Source organism: Furipterus horrens, unplaced genomic scaffold, assembly GCF_987537825.1.
Source record: "Furipterus horrens unplaced genomic scaffold, mFurHor1.1.pri manual_scaffold_7, whole genome shotgun sequence".
Lineage (NCBI taxonomy): Eukaryota > Metazoa > Chordata > Mammalia > Chiroptera > Furipteridae > Furipterus > Furipterus horrens.
Window position 1 is genome coordinate 142,180,337 of NW_028327177.1, and position 20,233 is coordinate 142,200,569.

A 20,233-nucleotide genomic window follows, 5' to 3' on the forward strand; every position below is an offset into this window, starting at 1 on the left:
CTGTCCCAGTCTCCCTGTCCGCCCAGTGCCTTCTACACCGTGGGTGATCTGTGACAGCTCCTCGAAGGGTTTGGTGCCTTTTCTGATGGACACAACATGAGATACTTTTAAAAGAAACCTTTGCAAAATGTTCTTTTGCTGTAGCTCCTCCCACGATTCCAGAGAGAGATTATCTCTCCCCCCCCCCCCCCCCGCCCCCTTGACAGCTGAGGCAGCGGAGGCTCCATGGGATTATGATCCCCGGGGCTCGAGGAGAGGCTAATACGGCACCAGGCAGGGTCAGGTCTGTGCGGGCGTTGGCGGGAGGCAGTGGGGTGGGAGGGTGAGGCCGCGGGGTGTGGACGGGGAGCCTGCTGCTCTTGTAAACCACCGGCTGTCTCCTGAGCCTCGTTTTTAGCTTAGGGTTTGAGGAGGGGAAGGACGGGACCGGGAGGAGCTTCACAGAAGAGTAGCAGATGAACTTACTCTATTTCTGTGCATAAGACAAAGCTCTCGGGCCAGTGCAAGGAAAGGTTCTGCAGAAGCCAAGGCGGAGGAGGGGTGGGGGCACTTGGGGCTCTCGTCCTTGGGAGGCATCGTGGGGAGTTCGGGAGGGGGTCTGGCCGCAGACACAGCTCGGTGCGGGGTCTCGGCCGCCTCTCCGGGGCTCTCGGTTCTCATCTGCGTAGGCTCTGTTGTCAGAAATGTCCCTCCTCCTGTCGATGGGACAGTTGGGAGAGAGGCGCCCTTCCCTGGCAGCTCCAGCGGAACCCCTGAGGCTGCCTTTGCTGGGTGGTGGGCCTGGCCTTGTCCGGCTCTGGCGACAAGAGGGCCGTGATTGGCCAGGCCTGCGTCCCACGACGGGGAGCCCGGGTGCCCCCCTGAGCCACAGAGCTGTTGTTGGGGACCTGATTTCCAAAGGGGCGTCGGGGGGTGCTTTAAAAGAACGAGGGGGGCTGGGTGCCAGGTGGGGAGAAATAACAGGTGCCCACTGCACCTGGCCGGTGAGGGTGGCCCAGATATGGTTCTAGATATTCTTGATGTCACCTGGGCCTCTGGCTTGAGCGGCGATGGCAGAAACTGGGGGGCAGCAAAGGGGGTTTTAACTTGCTTTGGGGGAGGAAAGGATTGTCTGAATCTGGGCCTTTAGGGAAGACTTGATAAATTGGTTCTTTTTGTTTGGCTTCGGGCCTTGGGCCGGCACAGTAGTGACACACCTGGCACTCCGGGTTCACCAGAGGACTTTTTACGTTTGTGGGACAGAACACGTCATCGTGCGTCTTGGAAATTATGACCCACTCAGAGCAATCAGGCTATTTTAATCTGTGGCCTCCAGAATGGGAACTTGGCCTAGTCAGGGCCGGCAGTCCCCGACGGCCAACGGAGGAGGAGAGGAGACGAGGCCGGGCGTCCACAGCAGCAGCCGTGATGGTCTGCACGTGGGTGCGCACCTTGAGGGGGCGGCGGGCGGGAAATGAGGTCGTCGAAAGACTTCATCAGGCACATTGGGCAGGGCCACTCGCGGGCTGGTCTTTGCGTCCCCGGAATGGCGCCTGCGTGCGTGTCTGCAGGGCGAAGCTTTTTCCCTTAAAGTCCTTCATGAAACCTTCCATTCGATCATTTTAATAATCATTTTAACTACACTTGGAGCTGCTCTCTGGAGTCTTCTGTTTGCTTGTTGCTTTGCAGAGCTGGTGAAACTCTGACCTCTTCTGGGGGCGGAGCGCTCTCGTTCCCAGCACCTGGGGAGGTCATGCGCATCCTGGCGCGCCTGGGCCGGGCTCCGGGCCGGGGCTGGCGGACAGACCCACGTGCTGCAGACGTGCCGTCCGTGTCCGGGGCTGTGTCAGCGGAGGCGTGGACTTCGGATGATTATAATTATGAATGATTCAGGTGATAAAGTCATTATATTCATGCTCCTCTTGTTCAGTCAGTGAAGAGTGCCTGCCCTGAACTGTGTTCTGTGATAGGTGCTGAGATGCAGACGTGAACTTCACTTCCGGTTCCCAAGGAGCCTGGGGGCCGGGGAAGGTGAAAACGCGTAACTAAAACGCGGTGCGTGTCCCTTGTTGGGACAGATAGAGGAGTTCACTGGAGGAGCCCCCGTGAGGGGCATATGTCCTGGCCGGGACGGAGGTGACACGTGGTCACAGACGCTGTCACACAGAGACAGGGTGCAGGTGGGCTTCCTTTGGGAAGCCAGGCAGTGGTGTCTGTCATTTTCTTGCCCTGAGAGGCGGTGGGGCTGCTTGGGGGTTTCAGTAGGAAAGGGTCCATGGCAGGATCGCAGTGACACTTTATTTTGCTGTTTCTTTTTAAATAGTTTAGCGATAGACTAGCAGTATAGGAGGGCGCACCGTGTGACACTTTCTGCTTGCCTAGTAGCCGTCCCCAAGCGACCCCTGGGTAAGTTTCTCGTACGCCTTCCCAGGGCCGTGTGCGCACACACAGCACGTGGCGCCCACGGGAGAGCCATGCCCCGCCGCACGCGTGGCTCGGCTCCCTCAGCGCTTTATCTCTGCGCTTCGTGCCAGCGTGGGGACGCGTCACCTTTCCCCTTGTTTTCTTACGGCTGCTTCGTTCTCCATTTCAGGGGTGGCCCACAACTTACCTCACCCGCCCACGGTTGGTGGACACTGAGGCTGTTTCTAATCTTCTCTCTGTGACAAGCTGAGCTGTCATCACATGCGTCGGGCACAGAAGACGGGCGTTTCAGGAAGTTCGGGGGGCTTCCATGTGTGTGGAATGGACAAGAGACGATGGCCTGGGGGCAGGGGTGGGATGGGCAGGGCGCGGAGGCGAGGTGGCTGCAGCGTCTGCGGCAGAGAAGGGGGCAGAGGTTGGGGGTGGCCACTGGGGAGACCCCATAGGACGGGGTGCCCTCGTCATGTTGGGGCTAGGGGACGGGAGCAGTCAGGCATGACTTCTCAGGACGAGTAGGACGTTTATGACCCGCGTGTCGTCGAACGCGGCTCCATATTCGTTGGGAAACGCAGGCACAGACTTGGCGGCGGCCACTGGCGAACACGGTCCGTGGAAACGGGAAGGGCCAGTGGCTGTGAAGGGACCCAGGTCAGTGCAGTCAGAGTCTGTGAGGAACTGGTCAGGGACAAGACACGGTCCCTTAGCAGGTGCTGTAGACTTTCCGTGGCGTCGACGGAAGACTTCCATCCGCGCCGGAGGCCCGCCTTCACTCAGTGGGTTTGGAAGGTGTGTTTTATGTCTGGTTGTAGCCCCGCTCCGAACGCGGCCACAGACGTGTGAGCCGCGCGTGCTCCCGGCCGTCGCACACGTGTCACCGGCAGGCCGCCGCTGCCACGGGCCTGTACCGGGCACGCCGCCGTGTGCCGTGTGGCGCGTGACTGAGGCGCGCCTTTCCTAGGCATTAGCCCTTCGTTTCTGACTGTCCCTCACTTTCTGTGGGACGTGAGCCTCGTCTCCGTGTGGGGTTTGCTGACCCCGGGGCACGTGCTGTGTGCCGGGCGCGGCGCCCTTCCCGCAGGCGCGTGCTCATGGCTGGACCCCGTGTCTCTCTCACCGCAGATGGTCCCCATCCCCGCCGGCGTGTTCACCATGGGCACCGATGACCCTCAGATCAGGCAGGACGGGGAAGCGCCCGCGCGGAGAGTCGCCCTGGACGCCTTTTACATGGACGCCTACGAAGTCAGTAACGCAGACTTCGAGAGGTTTGTGAACTCCACCGGCTACCTGACCGAGGTAAGGCCACGGGGTGGGGGGGCGGACCCCAGCCCGGCCCGTGGGTCCCCGTCTGCGCTGCGGTGTTGGGGCGTTAGCGGGCCCGACGTGCGCCGCCAGGAGCAGGGATGCAGCGCCCCAGTGCTCTGGCTTCACCCCAGCGCGCGGGGACGCGCAGCGTGGCAGGCAGGGCCGGGGGTGGGCGTGTGCGACCGCGGGACCGGAGGGGAGGCGGGGGGCCCGTGAGGCCTCCTGGGGGGCTCCGACGCACCCCGCTTCCTCGGCTGGCCCTCTGCTCCCGCGAGGGACTTGGCCCGGGCCCGCGGGTGGCGAGCCTGGCCGTTTTCTTCCCCAGGCCCCAAACTTCTTCTTTTTTTAAAGTTAAAACAAAACAAAACACAAATGCCTGAGAGCAAAACCGCGCTCCGGTTTGGTTTCTGTTGTCACGTCTCCTGGTGGCCTTCTCGTGCCTGGTGGTGGTAGGCACAGCCCTGCCCTCTCTGTCTCCTGAGGATGCCCTCAGGGCAAGCCCACGCACAGTCTGATTAAGTCGGCAGACGGCTTCCAAGGACAGACGCTCAGCCTCGGTTCCCCGTGGAGACGGAGACCAGAATGTAGGGCATCCGGGGGGGGACGGGAGAGTCGCACCTGCAGCTTCCCTGCCCTCCGGCTGAGGCTGCGCGTCGCCGTTATGTGGCTGATGGCTGGCCGCGGTCGTCACAGGGCCCGCGCGTCTGTCACCGGCAGGGACCAGACACTTCCTGTCTCATTGTTGCTGCTGCGGACACTGCGGCCTTTGTTCAGAAGTGATGATGATGACGAGACCTGCCACCGATGTGGCTGCTTCCTGTTGTTGCCACCTCATGGCTTGTCTGCCCCCCCAGCTCACCTTCTGTCACCTGCTCCTGGTCTCCCGTCCTGGTCCGGCTGCTCTTGCTTCTTCTCCTGGAAAACATGATGCTCTCTCATCCCCGGGGCCACGTTCCCCCCTGGAGCCCCCCGGCCCCTCGTCTGCCCTTTGTGCATGGCACTGCTTCTCCTTTCTGAGCCATGTCACTCTGTCCCCTTCTCAAAGAGGGTCCTCCCCCTGCTCACGCCACCCAGAGGGGCCCCTCCTCCGTGCTCTCTGCCTTACGAGGCCAGTGAAGTTGTAATTAGTTTCTTTCTCTGTTGGAGGTGGCCTTTGTCTGTGCCCGCCACGTGGGCACTGTAAGGACAGGGACCACGTCTCCCTGATACGAACCTTGTATCTGCGTCACTGAGTCCGAGGCTGGCACGTGGCAGGGGTTCGAAAGGTGGGGTTGGGTGAAGGTCCAGGCACGCAGCCGTGGGGGTGCCCCAGAGCCCGGCGGGAAGAGCAGGGTGGGGGCAGGATGTGAGCCCTATCCAGGAGGAGGGGTGTGAGTGCTCGTGAGGCCTGCAGTGCGGGGGCCCGGGCGCAGTCCGTGCCTGTGAGGACGGGGCTGGCCTGCAGGCGGCGACATGGGGACACTGGTGCCCTGGTGCTCGTTAGAGCCGCGAGTGGGAGGGTGGCCCTGTGGTCCGTGGTGTGTCCCCGAGGGCGGTCTCCTGCACGGCCTGGGCCGTTCTCCTGTGCAGGTTCCTGACCTCACCCCGGACCTCCGGGATCGGGGGGTGGGGAGCAGCGGCCTGTAGTAAGCTGGTCTGGTCACCTCAAGGGCACCAAGCCCGAGAGGCCGGGGACACAGTGAGAACAGGGCCGGGGAGCAGCGGGGTTTGGGGGCTGGGGGAAGAGCTGTGTGTCCCAGGGGGTGAGCAGGCACAGTCAGACGTGGGGGGGACCCGGCGAGGAGACCTGAGAGCCAGGGCCGGGGCGGGGGTGTCTGCGGGATGGGGTCACGTGCACCCCAGAGAGCCAGGGCGCGAGGACTTGATGCCGTCATGTCAGATGAAGGTAACGAAACTCAGATCTCCACCTGGTGCTTGGTGTTTACAAGCCCGGTGGACGCCTTCGGGGGGTGAGAACGTGTCAGAATGCCAGCCTGATTCTTTCGGCTCGGGCCTGGGGCCGCGGCCGAGGACAGCGGCCGATTGTGAAGTCTCACGTGTGGAGATGCTGTTACATTGCAAAGTCATCTGCACGGCTTGGGGGGTGACTTTCCTTCCTTCTCAAAAGCTGGTGTCTTCCAGACGAGTGGACGGGGTCTCTGTTAAGTGACATTCATGCCTTTTGTGGGAAGCCAGACGCTGTGGGGTCATTTCTGAACCCGCTGGGAGGTCACAGAGAAACTGAGATGTAGCCGGGCCAGAAGAGTCACTTTGGCGATGCAGAGAGAATGGCCCGTGGGGGACACACGCCCACAGTAGCCGTTTCTGGATGTCGTTCCTTTTCCTTGCAGGCCGAGAAGTTTGGCGACTCCTTCGTCTTCGAAGGCCTGCTGAGCGAGCAGGTGAAGGCCGGCGTCCAGCAGGCAGTAAGTGAGGTCTCCCTGCTCCTCCGTGGAGGGGGCTGGGTGACGGTTCGCAGACCAGGGCCCCTGCCCCTCCCCCGCCCCGCCCGTCCTCGCTGTGGGTTGCCCAGGATGGTGCCCAGCGTCGGTGTGTGCCCCTGGGGAACACACTGGGTGCCTGAGCGGGGCTCTCACCGTTCCTGGGTGGCTCTCACTCGCGGACATTTCTAGAATGGAGCGCTCCCGTGAACCTTTCAAACCTCTGCCCTTACGTCGTGATGTCACAGGAGCCGGGGCTGGGGAGAGCTGCCCACGTGACCACGAACCCCTGTGGGTACATTGTTGTCACCAAGCCTCTGCTCGGACCTTCCTGGGAGGCCGAGCCACGGAACTGGCCCTTCACTTGGGCGTGCCCGCCGCCCGGGGGCCCAGGGACGGGGGCTCGGTGTGCGTTCTCAGGGGTCGTGGAGGCAGCGCGCCGCCCTCCGCCCGCGCCTGTGTTTCTGTGGAGGCGCGTGGGCAGGGTCGCGTGTGTGTGAGTGTTCTCGCGTCTCACGAGCAGGCAGCCGAGTGAGATGAGAATGGGCGGGAGAGTGGGTGAGCTGGGACGTGGGGTGCGCACAGGGCAGAGGGCGGGTCAGCCACTGAAGGGAGGTGGTGAGGATACGGGCATTGGGGACGGGAGCCCCGTCCTGCCTGAGCCCCGCCTCCCCGTGTCCACTCTCTGCCAGCAGCAGTGGTGACCTGAAGCCAGGCTCTTCTCTTCAATGAAGGAGGCAGAGCTGGCGCGGGGGGCGGGGGGGGGGGACAGGGGGACCCTGACTGCTCTCACGTCACTCAGGGGGAGCTGGCCGCCTCCCGGTGTGCATTTCGGAGAAATGTTCAAAAACGTGACTGGGCTCCATTTGAGTGTCACTCCTTACAAGCTCGTGTGACGAGTCCGTCACGTGATCTGATCCGTGTTTTTAAAGGGCTCTGAGGTCAGATTGGCCCTGTGCCTGTGAGTCAGCGGCTCAGGATGGGGTCCCTTGTAAGTAAGACGTGGAGTTGGGGACGGGGACTGTGCCCACGGCTTTGTGCTTGATCCTCAGAAACAGGCTTCTCGTCCCTGAGGACCTCCGGGCACGCTCGGTGCAGGGGCAGAGGCAGATCGCGCGGGGCTGCGCGGGGCCCCTGAGCCCTGGAGGCAGGAGGACGAGCCGCTCGCGCCAGCTGTGGTCACCACTCACTGACGTGCACGTAACGGAGGAGCAGACTTTCTAAGCGCGTTTAGAAAGGGCGGGCACACTGTGAGTGATCCGAGGGGCCGCGGCTTCGTCTTCTCCGCTTTCCTCCGCCCCTCTGGGGTCTCAGCGATCCCTTGGGTTCTACAGGTCTCGGCGTGTGTTTACGTAAAATACACTGTGTGTTCTTATACTGCGTGTACGCAGTTTACCACGGAGTTAACATGTTAACTCTGCAAGTAGCTGTCGGCCCCTCCTAAGCGGGCGGGCGCCTCTGCCCTGCCCGCCGCGTCACGGTCTCACGGACAGTGAGTGTGTCTGCAAACGCCGAGAAGGCGCAAGACGGCGCTGCTTCTTGCTTGTCTTGTTCATGCATTTAACAAATTTGAAGATGGAAACTGAGTACGTTCACCTGCACCATTTCCGTTGCTCAGAGCAAGTCTTAGGACAGTGGAGCCTCCTCGTCGTGTCTCTCTGCCCCCTGCGTCCTGAGCGGAGCCAGCTCGGGGCACAGGGCTCTGGGCTGGCAGCTCCCCTGTGGTCACTGTCACTTGTCCTCACGCTCTTTCCTGGCCACGTGGTTCCTTGTGCATCAGTGTTCTCTTGTATTTATTGTTTTTTGGCTTCTTTCAAGATGAAAAAAAGTCTTTCATCTTTTGCAGTTTAATTTTGATGCTTTTGGACATTGTTTTCTTAGAGATTATCCTTTCGGGGTTTGTTGAGGTTCTTGTGTCTGTAAGTCTATACCTTTCACCGCATTTAGGGGGTTTCCAGCCATTAGTCACGGGTTTTCCTTCCACACCAGCCTCCTCTCCTGGGACCCCAGGGCGTGGATGTCACGTGCCCTGCCAGGGCCCTGGGGCTTTGCTCCTTGGTTTACACTGGATTGTCCTCTGTCCTTCACGTTCTCTACTCTCTGTTGCTATGTCTTCAGGTTCCCCGTTTCTCCGTATAGTTTCACTCTGCTCTTGAGCCTATCTACTGAATTTTTACTTCAGATACTGTATTTCGCAGTTCTCAAGTTTTCTTTTTAAAAATAGTTTGTCTTTCTCTGCTGAGCACCCCTGTCTTTCGCTCCGCCTTCTCCTGTAGCTTTAAAGTCTTCACCTGTTAACTCCGACGCCCGGGTCGTCCGGGGCTGGCACCTGTTCCTTCTCTTTCCCTTCAGTGTTCAGTCTCTGCCTTTTTTTTCTTTTTAAAGTCAAACAGCCTGGTCCCCTGCTCAGGTTTAGACCCCAGGTTCGGCCTCACCTCTGCCCGGGCCGGTTTTGTCGCTCAGTCCGCTCAGTGCCCTCCCCCCAGCCCAGCTGGGGCTTCTCCGTGGCACCCTGCTCTTTCCTTGCTTACTGCCCCGCTTACAGGGAGACCGCGCCCCCCCAGCAGGGCGTTGGAAAGGCCACGTGAAATACGCGCACAGAACCACCTAGCACAGGAAATCCTGGTGTCTCCCGGCGGCTGTCCCCTCGCCTGGTCCCGTTGAAAACCGAGGACCTTCCCTCTGCTCTCCCGCTGCCCGTTTGTGGGGTCGGTAAGGCCGCAGGGGCCCGCTCTCGGGTCACGGTGGTGTTGTAAAGGAACTGCCGCTGTGGAGCAACCCCGGCGGCTGACTGTCTCCGGGTCCCTGGCGGGAAGGAGCGGGGCGGTGGAACTTGGTGGAGGGGTCCAGAGCACGTGACGCAGCACCTGCCGTTCTGACCGTCGCGCAGGGGGCCCTTCGTGGGCGCTGACGCAGCCCCATGTGGTGCAGCCACCACCAGCGTCTGTCCCCGGAGCCCGTTCGCCGTCCCAGACAGAGACTCTGCCCACTGGACGGTGACCCCCGCCCCCCTCCCCGTCCCTGGTGACGCGTGTCTCTGTGCCTGCGTTTATGTGGGCACCGCACCGAGGTGGAGTCAGGCCGTGTCTGCCCTGGGGTGTCACCGAGGCAGGACGTCCCCGAGGCCCGTCTGTGTTGGGACTGAGTAGCGTCTGCTGTTCCTGCGCACCTGCCACCGCTGTCCGGGGCTGCGCGGGCAGCAGCTGCCGGCGGGCGGGTGGACGGGCGGGCGGACTGGTGGTGCCGCCTCGGACTGCCGGTGGCCCTGCCGCTCAGGAGCTGCCATCTGGGCTGGGCCTCCTCGGGGGCTGGCCACCACTCGGGGCTGCTCTGTGGCTTCTCCTCGCTCCCGCCGTGGGAGGAGCTGCCCTCTGGCTCCGCGTGCGGTCTGCTCTCAGCGGGGTGGCAGAGGGCTCCTGCCGCCCGCCGGGTGCCCTCCCGGCCCAGCTGCTCAAGGCCGAGCCCAGACCAGATGCGTTTTTTACCTGCTTTATGCATGTTTTATGTCAAATGTGTTAGAGAAGCAAAACAGAAATGCAAACACATAACCATCTGTTTGAAAGTTATTGAAAAGAGTGGCGTATCCGCCCTCCGCGGCCCCCTCAGGCCCAGGGGACAACTGGACGGGAGTTGGGAAGGACAGGGCGGGTGCTTGGTGGCGCTCTCGGGGTGGGGAGCCTCGCAGGGCAGGGGCGCTCGCCTGGGGGCGGCCTGCTGTGTCCCTGCCGCCGCGTGTGGTCAGGGCTGCGCCGGGCTCCCTCCGGCAGTCCGTGTGCAGTGCCCTCTGCCGTCCCGCGTTCCCCATTTAGGGCGTCCCATCCGTGAGTTCTTATGGCTTCTGCCTTCCTCCCGTGAACTCCGCTCGCTTCCGGTTACTCAGCAGGCATTGGTCACTTGTCTGTGCCTTTACCAGATCGGCTCCACAAAGGGGGGTGGGTGTGCATGTGTCATTCACCAGTGTCCCCAGCAGAGGACCTGCCACCTCATGTTCACGCAATGAGTGTCTAAAAATGAGAGGATGCCGGTGGGCATCACCTGCTGGAGTGTTCAGTGTTTGAAAGCCGTGGGGCTTGGACCTGGTGTGACCCGCTGCTGTTGGCAGCCAGCTTTGCCCTGGCGAGAGCGCCCTGCCCAGCGTCGGGCAGAGGTGGGGGGAGGGGCAGCCCGGGCCTGGCTGACGGGTCAGATGAGAAGGGAGCACTGTCACAGCACACGTCTGGTGTCTGCTTTTGAAAAGAGCGGTTGTCCCCCTCACCTGGGAGTCCGCGTGTGGCGCGGGCCCAGGAAGCAGCAGGCGTGATAGCTGGAGGGCACGAACGCGGAGGCTGGCGTGACCGGACCCTCGTCCCCACCAGCTCGGAAGGAGGGCGAGTCTGCACGCGGGCCCCGGGGCTCAGATCCGAACGATATGTCTGGGTTGAGTTTCTTTTCAAGTCCTGGGTCTTTTGAGGTCTGCCTTGGATTAGAGATAACGATGATCCTGGTGTCCCTCCCTCCACACGCTGGCATTGGCATCGTGACTGTGGGGAGAGAAAGGCAGATTGTGCAGCAGGGGTCATGCCCGGGGGTGGCCAGCGTTCCCAGAAACTCCCGCGACAGCGATCACTTGGAATGGATGGGGCTTTTCATCCAGCCCAGAGCCGTCCTCTTATGGAGAGGCAGCCGCGGCCCGAGGGAGGCGGTGGCCTCAGCGCCTGGTGGGGTGGCGGGGGCACCTACCCGAGTGTCTTCCCCACTGCAGAGCCTGTCTACAGAGGGGGTGCCCCTCCGAGACTGTTTAACCTGCTGTTTGTCCAGAAGGGGGTCCCCAGGGTGGGGAGGGGCTGGGACACCGTGGAGACCCCAAGAACAGGTGCATTATTCCCTCAGCAGATGCTTGTCCAGAATGCGCTGCGGGCCAGGCAGCAGCCCAGGTGCCACGGGGCCAACGGGGGGCCGGCCGTGAGCTGGCCTCTCCCGGGTGCTGTTCTGCAGGAGCGGGAGGCTCTGGGACAGGTGGGCTTGCCGTCCGCTCGGCCAGTGGCCCGAGGAGGAAGCAGAGCAGAGCCGGGGGTAGAAAGCGTCTGGGTGTGCTGGGCTGGGGCTCTTTTTGCCCTTACTTGTGGGGTCCGGGTGACTCCTCTGAGGAACTGTCACCCGCTCTGGAACCTAAATGAGGAGTGGAGCCAGTGGGGCCCCTGAAGAGGGCGTGAGCACCAGGGGCATGTGGGGCGGGTTAGGCTGGGGCGGCACAGCAGGTGGGGACAGGGGGCCCTGCGGGCCCGGAGAGTGCACCTCATTCCCGTTTCTGCGCGGTTTGTCGTCGGCCAGGTGAGACGCGACGGGCCTTGACTCTGGGTGCGGGGAGCAGAGGTGCTCCCCGGGGTCTGCTACGTGCAAGTCCATCTGAGAGCCCGTGGGGAGAGGGGCGAGGCCTCAGGCGTGGGCCCTGGCTTGGCCTCAGCGAGCAGAAGGTGGGGCACACGAGCCGGGGGGGCCGGGGAAGCCTGCGCACTGGTCGTGATGGCTGTACAAGCACCTGGAGGGGGCCTGAAGGAATTAGGTGTGTTCCCTGTGACCCTTGGGAGCGAATGAATGGGTGGCAGCCGGTGGCGGCTGTCTGGGCGGCGGTGCAGGAGGCTGCGGACACGGAGCCTCCTGTGTGCGTGGGCCTGTCCCCGCGCTCGGGCGGGAAGTAGGTCACCTGCTCCCTGGGTGCTGGGGACGGAGCTGCTGCCGAGTGTCGCCCAGCTGCTTCAAGGCAGCTTCTGCCCGTTTACACGGTCCCCTCTTTGCCTGAAGGAGCCAGAGGTACTTTCAGACGGTAGGATGTCCTTTTCTCTGGTGTCTCCTCCAATTGTAAAAGCCCACATCCACTTGGCGCGCATTTATGCCCCTTTCAGCGGAGAACGAGGGACCTGGGTCGTGTGGCAGGCCCTGTGTGTGCACGGGTGCTTTGGCCTGTCCTGCAGGCCCCGCCTGGCCTCCGTCCCCCCGCAAGGGCGGTCATCAGTGCTTGTCCTGCCCAGTGCCCTGGGGACGCTTCGTATTCCAGCCTGAGCCATGTCACTACGAGCGGAAGCAAAAAGTACTGGAAAATTTCCTGTTTGCCTTAAGTTTTATAAATATTTATACTGTATTTGAAAAAGCATGCCTTTCTCTCTCTCACCTATTCTGTTAGTCAAAGTGCCTGATCTAGGATTAATTTGAAGTAAGCTGTCAGACTTGACGACCTACCTCTTTCGAAGACGGATTTGTTTCTCTTCTTTCCTTAAGCCTGCTCGTCTCCTCTCCTCGTTGGTGTTGGGTGCTCAACAAGGAGTCTCGCCAGCCCCTCTCTGTTCCGTGTGGTTCTTGCAGTTGCTCGAGTCTCCTCCAGTTTTATTTAAATGTCCTGAGATCTGCAGCTTCTCCTCGTTCACTGGTGCCCTCTGACAAGTTCTCCCAGGCTCTCTTTATCCGGGTAGCTGTCACGTGTACACCATGTTTCAAGAAACGTCCATCTTTTTCATTCGCTTGTCTAAGCGCGTTTGATCCTTACGAGAAGGTTGTCCAGTTGCGAATGTGCTGTCCTGACCTGTGAAAGCGCATGGCCTCGCGTGCTCCATCCTTGGCCTGCGCCACCCCCCTCCAGGCCGGCGCGAGCAGCTCCGTGGTCCACCTCCGGCCGGAGTGTCGGCCCCTGGCTCTCCTTCCCTTTTCTGAAAGCTGTCACTGCACGGCTGGCGGTGTCCCCGGGGAGAGGTGGGAACCGTGGTCTTCGCTCTGGAGCCCGTTTCTCACGGGGACAGCAGAGCTCACCGGGCCCTATTTACATTACCGTTGACCGCGGGCTGTCTGCTGCAGCTGTTTCAGCTTAAACCCAAGACGGTTGCTATGGAGATGGGTGACTAAAAATAAGTTGCTGGAGGCCTGTCCCCCTGGGTAGGAGGGAACACCGTGCGTGATTCTGGGAGTGTCTCGACTGAACAGAACGTGTGTGGGTGAGCAGCCACACTGCCCCCAGATCCCCGGTGGGGGCGAGGCTGGTCACAGCCGCCAGGCCACGCGTGTTGCTGCTGGTACCCTGCACACGGCCACTGGAAGACGGTTCCTGGCTCAGAAAAGGGGAGGGAGAGACGTCAGAATCTGCAATGTGACCTCGATTTCCTGGCTTCTGTATGACTCTCAAAAGTTGTTCATAAGTTCTTAAAGTAGACGAATAGCATTATTTTTCGGGGTGCAACCAGGAGTTCAAGAACAAGTTTTTAAACACATGGAGTCAACAGCGGCCCGTGGAAATGGAAGGCACCTCCTGGCAGGTTTGCCATCGGTTCGGCCAGAAGACCCGGTGGCTCTCCCAGGGCAACTGGCCGGGATGCATGATGTCCTACCTGTGATCTCACCCATCCTCCGCGTGGGGTGACTCCATGACTTGTCTGTCCTTCTTCATGTGCCACCTGGTCTGCGTCTGCCCATCGCCACAGGCACGTGCGGTCTCTCGCCAGTGCGCGGGCTGGGTGGCGCTCCTCCGGGGCCTGGGCCTGGTGAGCGGGGGTGCCTCTGCCTTCTCTTACCCCCGCCCCTGTCTCCCTCTCAGGGAGCTGCCTGTGTCGGTGTGGGGGGGTGGGTTACGTGCAGGGGCTACTCACGGCACGACAGTGATGCAAGAGGGCAGGCCACGCTCTTCCTGAGACCCCGCTGGAAACGACACGGCCTGACCACTCGGCCTGTCTGTCTCCGGAGGAGGGGGCTGGCGCTGGCTGAGGCCCCTGCTGAGGGCGCTTGGGGTGGATTCCCACCCGTTAGAACACAGCGCCCTGCAGCTTCTCGGAGGGCGCCGCAGCGCACAGTCACGCACCGACGCGGCGCTGATGGCCACAGCCGGGCAGCTCTCGCTGGGGACGGGCGCTGCTCCCAGCTCCCACGTAGGGGGCTGGCCGTGCGGTTCATCTGGTTTTGTCTGTGTGACGGCTCTGGTAGTGGTTAGCTGCCTGTAACGTCATTCGCAACAATTGTGTTAGATTGTACGGTGACAGCTGTCATATCAGCGGCATTAAACAACCCTTCAAAATTGGTGAATTTTTGTGCGGCCATTTTAATATTCAAGGTGGAAGAAAAGACACATTTTTGCATAAAATGCTTTATTATTTCAAGAAAGGTAAAAACACAACAAATGCAAAAGAAGATTTGTGCAGCGTGTGGAGGAGGGGCTGGGACTGACGGAGCCTGGCTCTCCCCGTCAGAGTGGGACTAGAAACCGCGGCTGTTCTGGCGAGTCCCGCTGGCGTTTCTCGTGTCGTGGGGGACAGGCCCCTTCCCTTCTGCACCGTCCACCTGAGCTCAGCGGGACGCACGTGAGGGTCCTGGGACAACCTCGAGCCCACGTGGTTTCCGTTAGAAGAGCCGTTCGCAGACGTCTGCCCCCTTGCTGGCGTAAGCAGCCCTGCCGGTGTGACTTGCTACGGCCCCGGCTGCCTGCCTGTCCGAGGCCGTGGGTGACACTGGTCCTGCTCTCCCGAGGGCTGGCTCCGTGCCGGGCGGCCTCATGTTACAGCCCCTCCTGTGGTTGCCGGGAGGTGGGCACCGTCCAGCTCTGTGTCCAGAGTTGAGAGCACAGGTTGGCAGAGGCTCGTTAGGCTGCCAGGGGTCACACTGCGGGGCCGCAGTTCAGATCTGTGGCTCCACAGCCACATTCCTAACCAGTCGCTAACCGAGGACCATGTGCTATTGTTCTCTGGGTTCACAGGACCATAAGTAGGGGTTCAGGTCATGGGAACGGTTGGCCAGCACTTCCCAGCGCTGAGGTGTGAGGCAGGGGAGGCGGGGGCCACTCCCATCACCGATGAGGACTCTGCAGGGTGGACGGTCAGCGTGGGGCTGGGCCCTGAGCCAGGGTCTTTGGAAAACTCACCCCGACCTCCTGCCCTAGGCTTCACCTTGACCTCCGCCCACTTGGTTGACCTCCGGCCCGGCACTAGCGGTCAGGTTAACCCTTCCCCTGTCTGCCACTGGTCGGGACTGCCTAGGAGCGCATCCTCTGAGGGTTCTCGGACGTGCACACCCGTTAAGTGCGTGTTTACTGGGTCGCAGTGGTGCTTTATGATGGAAAGGACGCCCTTCTGTTGGAGACTGCTTACACACAAGTCTTTGTTTCATTTCCCGGTGAGGGCGTTGGCTTGGTAACTGAAACGGAGCCGGCGAGGGAGCGCGCAGGCGCTGGGTCAGCGTGGCCCGGCGCGGTCCTGGCTGACGGCCAGCAGCTAATGTCAGCGTGTCCTGCTTGCCCCGAGGTGGCGGCCGCTCCCTGGTGGTTACCTGTGAAAGGCGCCAGCTGGAGGCACCCGGAGGGGCCCGGCTCGACGGTGCTGCACAGGTGAGCTGCCCTTCGCTCCCCGCGACGCGCCCCCTTCCAGGGCCGAGGCCGGTGCTGCTGGGGACCCCGCGGCGCCCTCGTCTGCAGAAGCACGAGAGTGATGAACTTGAGAGTGGAACGGCAGGAATAACGCGTCTGCGTCGAGGCTCCGGCCCCCGCGTCTGTCCTGCCGCAAAGCTGCCTCTCGAAGGTTTCCTCCCCTCGGATGGGCCAGTCCCCATCTCGTGGAACCTTTAGTTGCTGCCACCTGTCCCTGGCTCCTCTTGTGTGGTCAGTAAGGAGACGGCCTATGGACAAGCAGCCTGGGCAGGTGGCCTCCGAAGGAGCTCAGGCCGTGCTCGGGGTCCCCGTCCCCTGCAGTCCCCACGGACGCACTTGGAGGCTGCATCTGACGGCTCACCACGGAGCAGCAGGCCGGCCGCACGTCTCGGGGAGGCAGGGAGATGATTGAAGCAGAAATGGGGCAGCATGTACCCTGGGGGGACGTGGGGAGGGGCGGTCAGGCTCAGCGTCTCGGGAGCCCAGGAAACTGTTCTGCTGACCCACTTCTCCAGGTGGCACTTCGTGCCCCTATTTTTTGCCGACGTCCCTCGTTTTTGTCCTCCTTGTCGGGGAGCTGGGCGGGCGCGGAGCTCAGCTGCGGGGCTGTAACCCTGAGAAGTGGCGGAAGCCCCTTGGCGCCTCTGCTGTGGAAAGCCCCTGGGGTCCTGGGCATCTCAGGGGCACTCTGCTTCTTTTCAAAAAAATATTTTATTTATTTATTTTTAGAGAGAGGGGAAGGGAGGGAGAAAGAAACATCACTGTGTGGTTGCCTCTCACATGCCCCCACCTGGGGACCTGGCCCACAGCCCAGGCCTGCGCCCTGACTGGGACTCGAACCGGCGACCCTTCGGTTCTCAGGCTGGTGCCAACCCACTGAGCCACACCAGGCAGGGTGGGACTGGGCCTCTTGGCTCCCGATTAACATCTTCCCTGAATTTAACAGTAGAAGAAAAACCTGAGGGCAGAAGGAAACCCAGAGGGGTGCATTTTATCCACCGACCGGTCCACCTCCTGAGAAAGTGCATCTCTCGCCAGTCCCACGTCCGGTGGCTGGCACCCCCGGGCTCTCGGTGGCTGCCGGCTGGCTGGCGGAGGCGGCCGTGGCATGTGTTCCTGCAGGGCGCGCAGAGCCGTGGACGGGGTCGCCTAGGACGGCGCAGCCCCCCGGAAACGGGACCAGGGAGGGAAGGCTGCCTGGTGCGGGCCCGACGTCTGCGGTCTCTCAGGCCCAGACTTCCCTGCCCCGGCCCCTCCACACCCTCGGAGGCGGGGAGACTGGCTTGGGCCGGACCCGATGAGGCAGAGGGGCTGCCGGGCTCTAGTACAGAGACCGCGTTAGGGCCAGGGGCGCAGGCTGGGGCCTGTGTGGCACCCGTCGGGGCGGGGCCTCGGGGGGGCGGGGCCTCGGAGGGGGGCGGGGCGGGGCATTGGGGGAGGGGGCGGGGGGAACCACGACAGGCCCGGGGGTCCCGGCCAGCCCTGGAGGGGCTCTGGGTACTTGTGGCCCACGGGGTTGAGCTGTGGTGGCCGCCATGGCTGGGCCTGCTGCCCCTGGGCGGCTCTGAGCTGGCACTTGGCAGCCGTGGGTGCTGGGGCACCCTTTCCTTCACGGGGGCCAGGGCCCTGCACCCCCACCGCCCGGGCGCAGTTCTGTGGGCGTGGGCCAGCCGCCAAGTGAAGGGGTGCACTTCTAAGAGGAGTTGTCACCCCCGGGGGCCCGGGGGCGTCAGAATCCCGTGGGGGAGGCTGAGAGGTGGCTCACCTGGGCCTGAGTGAGGACCGCCGAGGGTGCTCTGCCCAAGCTGGTTCCGCGCCCTGACCGCGTTCCTTCCCTCCTCCCGCCGCTGTCCCCAGGCCAGACCACCCGGTGCTGCACGTGTCCTGGAACGACGCGGCGGCCTACTGCGCGTGGGCCGGGAAGCGCCTGCCCACCGAGGCCGAGTGGGAGTACAGCTGCCGGGGGGGCCTGCGTGACAGGTACGGCCTCGCCCTGCGCTGACCCCTGAACCTGCGGGCCCTGTGGTTAGAGTCCGGGGGGCTACCCAGCTCTCTCCTCCCGGCTTTCCTCGCTTCCCGGGGTTGCTTAGCAACATGCCCAGTGGGTCTCCGTGTCAGGCGGGGTGGGCTCCCTGTGGTCCCCAGGCCCCCCCAGCAGGTCAGGCCTGCGGTGGGGGTGGGGTGACGTGGCCCTCCAGGGAGCGCTTGGCGGGGGCCTTGCTTGCAGCCTGTCCTGCCTCTAGTCATCTCCCCAAGCCCAGCGCTGCCGCGCTGCCGGGGCCGCCTCTAGGAAAGGCTCCTTCAAACAGCAAAGCCTTCCTGAGCGAGTGCGGCGTGAGCTGGCCGATCACGCTGCCCCGTGAGTCTGGGCCGGGCCGACCCCCAGCCTCCGGGAGGCCCTGAGTTCTGCGCTTTCCTCCGGGACTGAGGCCACGGGAACTTGGACATGAGCTCGCTCTGCAGAAGTTAAAAGCCCCTGGTGAAGAGCTTTACTTTTTACACGTTCGTAGTTTAAAACCACGTAGCGCACTCAGGGCGAGCGAGCGGCGGTCCCGCTTCCACGGCAGCGCCCTCGGCGGCGGGCAGGACCGGGACCCGGGCCTGGGGGGCCGGCTGACCGCGTCTCCTCCCGCAGGCTCTTCCCCTGGGGCAACAAGCTGCAGCCCAGGGGCCAGCATTACGCCAACATCTGGCAGGGCGACTTCCCGGTGACCGACGCCGGCGAGGACGGCTTCCGAGGCACGGCGCCCGTGAGTACTGCGGCTGCGGGCGGGGGTGGCGGCGGCTCCGGGGACGAGGCAGGGAGCGGGGGCCGCCCCGGCCTGCACTGCGCACGCAGTGAGCTCCACCTGTGACTGCAGCCGCCCCTTCCGCAGCGCCGTCCCCTTCCTGGTTCCGTAACACGCACTGCAGAGACTCCGGGGAAGCCAGGAGACCACGAGGGAGGGAGTCCCAGGCCCCGAGCCCTGTGCGCACCCGGAGCCTTTCCTCCCGCTTTCTGTGGCCGGTGCTGCCGGCGGCCTGTGGTCCGTGCGTGCTGCCGGCGCCGCGCGTGGTGCCGAGCCACTGGCGCAGCCGGTCTCATCAGTGCGGGCGCAGCTCTGGGCGGTGGGTGCCGCTGCCCCCGTGCCCCAAGACGCCGCCGCAAGGCAGCGCGGCGGGAGGTGAGGCAGGTCGGTCTGTCGAAGGCCCGTGCGTGCCCTCACCTGCCGTAGGTGCCGGCGTCGGTGCCGCTGGGGCCGAGGGGCCTGCACACTCCCCCGTTGCTTTGGCTCCCACTGGAGACAGCACTAAATCTTCTTTTCCCTGGTCGGTATCAGGGACATGTCATCTGTCGTGGGCAGTTCTTCGCCAACGCGGGCCTTTTAGCCCCCTTCGAATGAGCCCTCATTTATCACCTCTGCTGTCGCTCATTCAGGGTGCACCTGTTCAGTTTTTCTGGGCGCAGGAACAATTACTGCCTTGTATGCAAACACTCAGCTGTACCCCTGGTAATGTTTTTAAGATGCAGTCCCAGCAGGGAAATGAGCGAGTCCGAGACCAGAACACTTTCTCGGTACCAGTCCTGCGTCTGTGGCCGCAGTGCTTTCCGGTCCCCTCCGGCGCGCACGGGCCCTTCTCAGCGCTGCGCCTTGGCTGGCCGCGCACGTGCTCACGAGGAGGCAGGGCTGCGGACGGCTCCGAGCCCGCGCGCCCTTCGGGCAGCACGGAGGGCCGTGTGGGTGAGGCCGTGTGGCTGGGGGAGGCTCGTCCAGGTCCTCTGTTTCCTTCTGGGGCCCTGGGAGGAGCTCGGGCAGTGTGCCTGAGGGAGCGACGAGCAGCTGCGGTCTGTCTTCCGGGCGGCCCGTCCCCTATGGCGATTTTGGGGGTGAGGATGTCAGGGTTTACTTTGCCCAGGCGTCCGGTTGTTTAGAGGGGAGACGTGCCCACCTTTGGGGAGACGCTGCCGTTTCCTCACGCACGCTTGGCTGCCCTGGGTGGACTGAGTGCTGGCCTGACGGTGGCGAGGCGCTGGGCCGGCCGTGGGGACCCCGCGCCGGGCGCCCTCCGCCCCAGGAAGGAGCCCTTCCGCTGGGGTTCTCCTCTCTCAGCTCAGGGTCTGCTCCTCCCCTGCCCTCGGGGAACAAATCAGCTGCTTCTCCTTCCTGCGCCTTCCGGCTGTGACCGCCCCCTCCCTCCGATCATCTCCAAGTCCCTGAAGGAACGTCTGTGCCAGGGGCCCCCCTCCTTTACTGTCCTCTGACCTTTGAACTGTGACCTCGTTCCAGGTCCACCCAGGCTCCTGCCTCTGTAGAGGAGGGTCCCCCCGCCGCAGCAGCCACTCCCCCTGGGAATTCTGTGGCCTTAGCCTTCCTTCTCTTCCCACTCACCTTTCCCTGCTTATCCCTGCTTTCCAGAATCGATTTGAAAAGGCTTTTCGGGGTATCGTGGCTTTCTCCCGCGCTGAGCTGTCTGAGGTCCTGGGTCGCTGAACTCCTTCCCGCCTCTTGAGGACGTGCGTGGCGGTGGCAGGCGCAGCGAGGGCCGGGGGTGGGGGGTGGGGGTGGGGGGCTCTCGTGCGGCTCCCCGCGTGGTCCAGACCCGAAGCCTGAGCCCCGCAGAAGGGAACTTTAATGTGTTCGTTCCTTTAGTCCTACTGCATTAGTATAGGGAAAAGATTAAAAAAACAGAAACAAGGATAACAGTTTTTCTAAATTAAAAAAATGAATTTTTTGTTTGAGCTTTTTCATTTAAA

The 20,233-nt window shown here is 62.7% G+C and overlaps 1 protein-coding gene across 8 annotated transcripts in view; it reads left to right on the forward strand.

Annotated features, from left to right (window-relative positions):
- Nucleotides 1–20,233, forward strand: part of SUMF1 (sulfatase modifying factor 1) — a 152,236-nt gene that overhangs the window by 4,811 nt on the left and 127,192 nt on the right. For all 8 annotated transcript variants that reach the window (XM_090284868.1, XM_090284869.1, XM_090284867.1 and 5 more), the window contains exons 2-6: nt 3,523–3,696; nt 6,036–6,110; nt 15,377–15,459; nt 17,356–17,478; nt 18,134–18,248. In XM_090284868.1, coding sequence (XP_090140994.1) covers nt 3,523–3,696; nt 6,036–6,110; nt 15,377–15,459; nt 17,356–17,478; nt 18,134–18,248 — 570 coding nt within the window. The remainder of the gene's footprint in view (nt 1–3,522; nt 3,697–6,035; nt 6,111–15,376; nt 15,460–17,355; nt 17,479–18,133; nt 18,249–20,233) is intronic.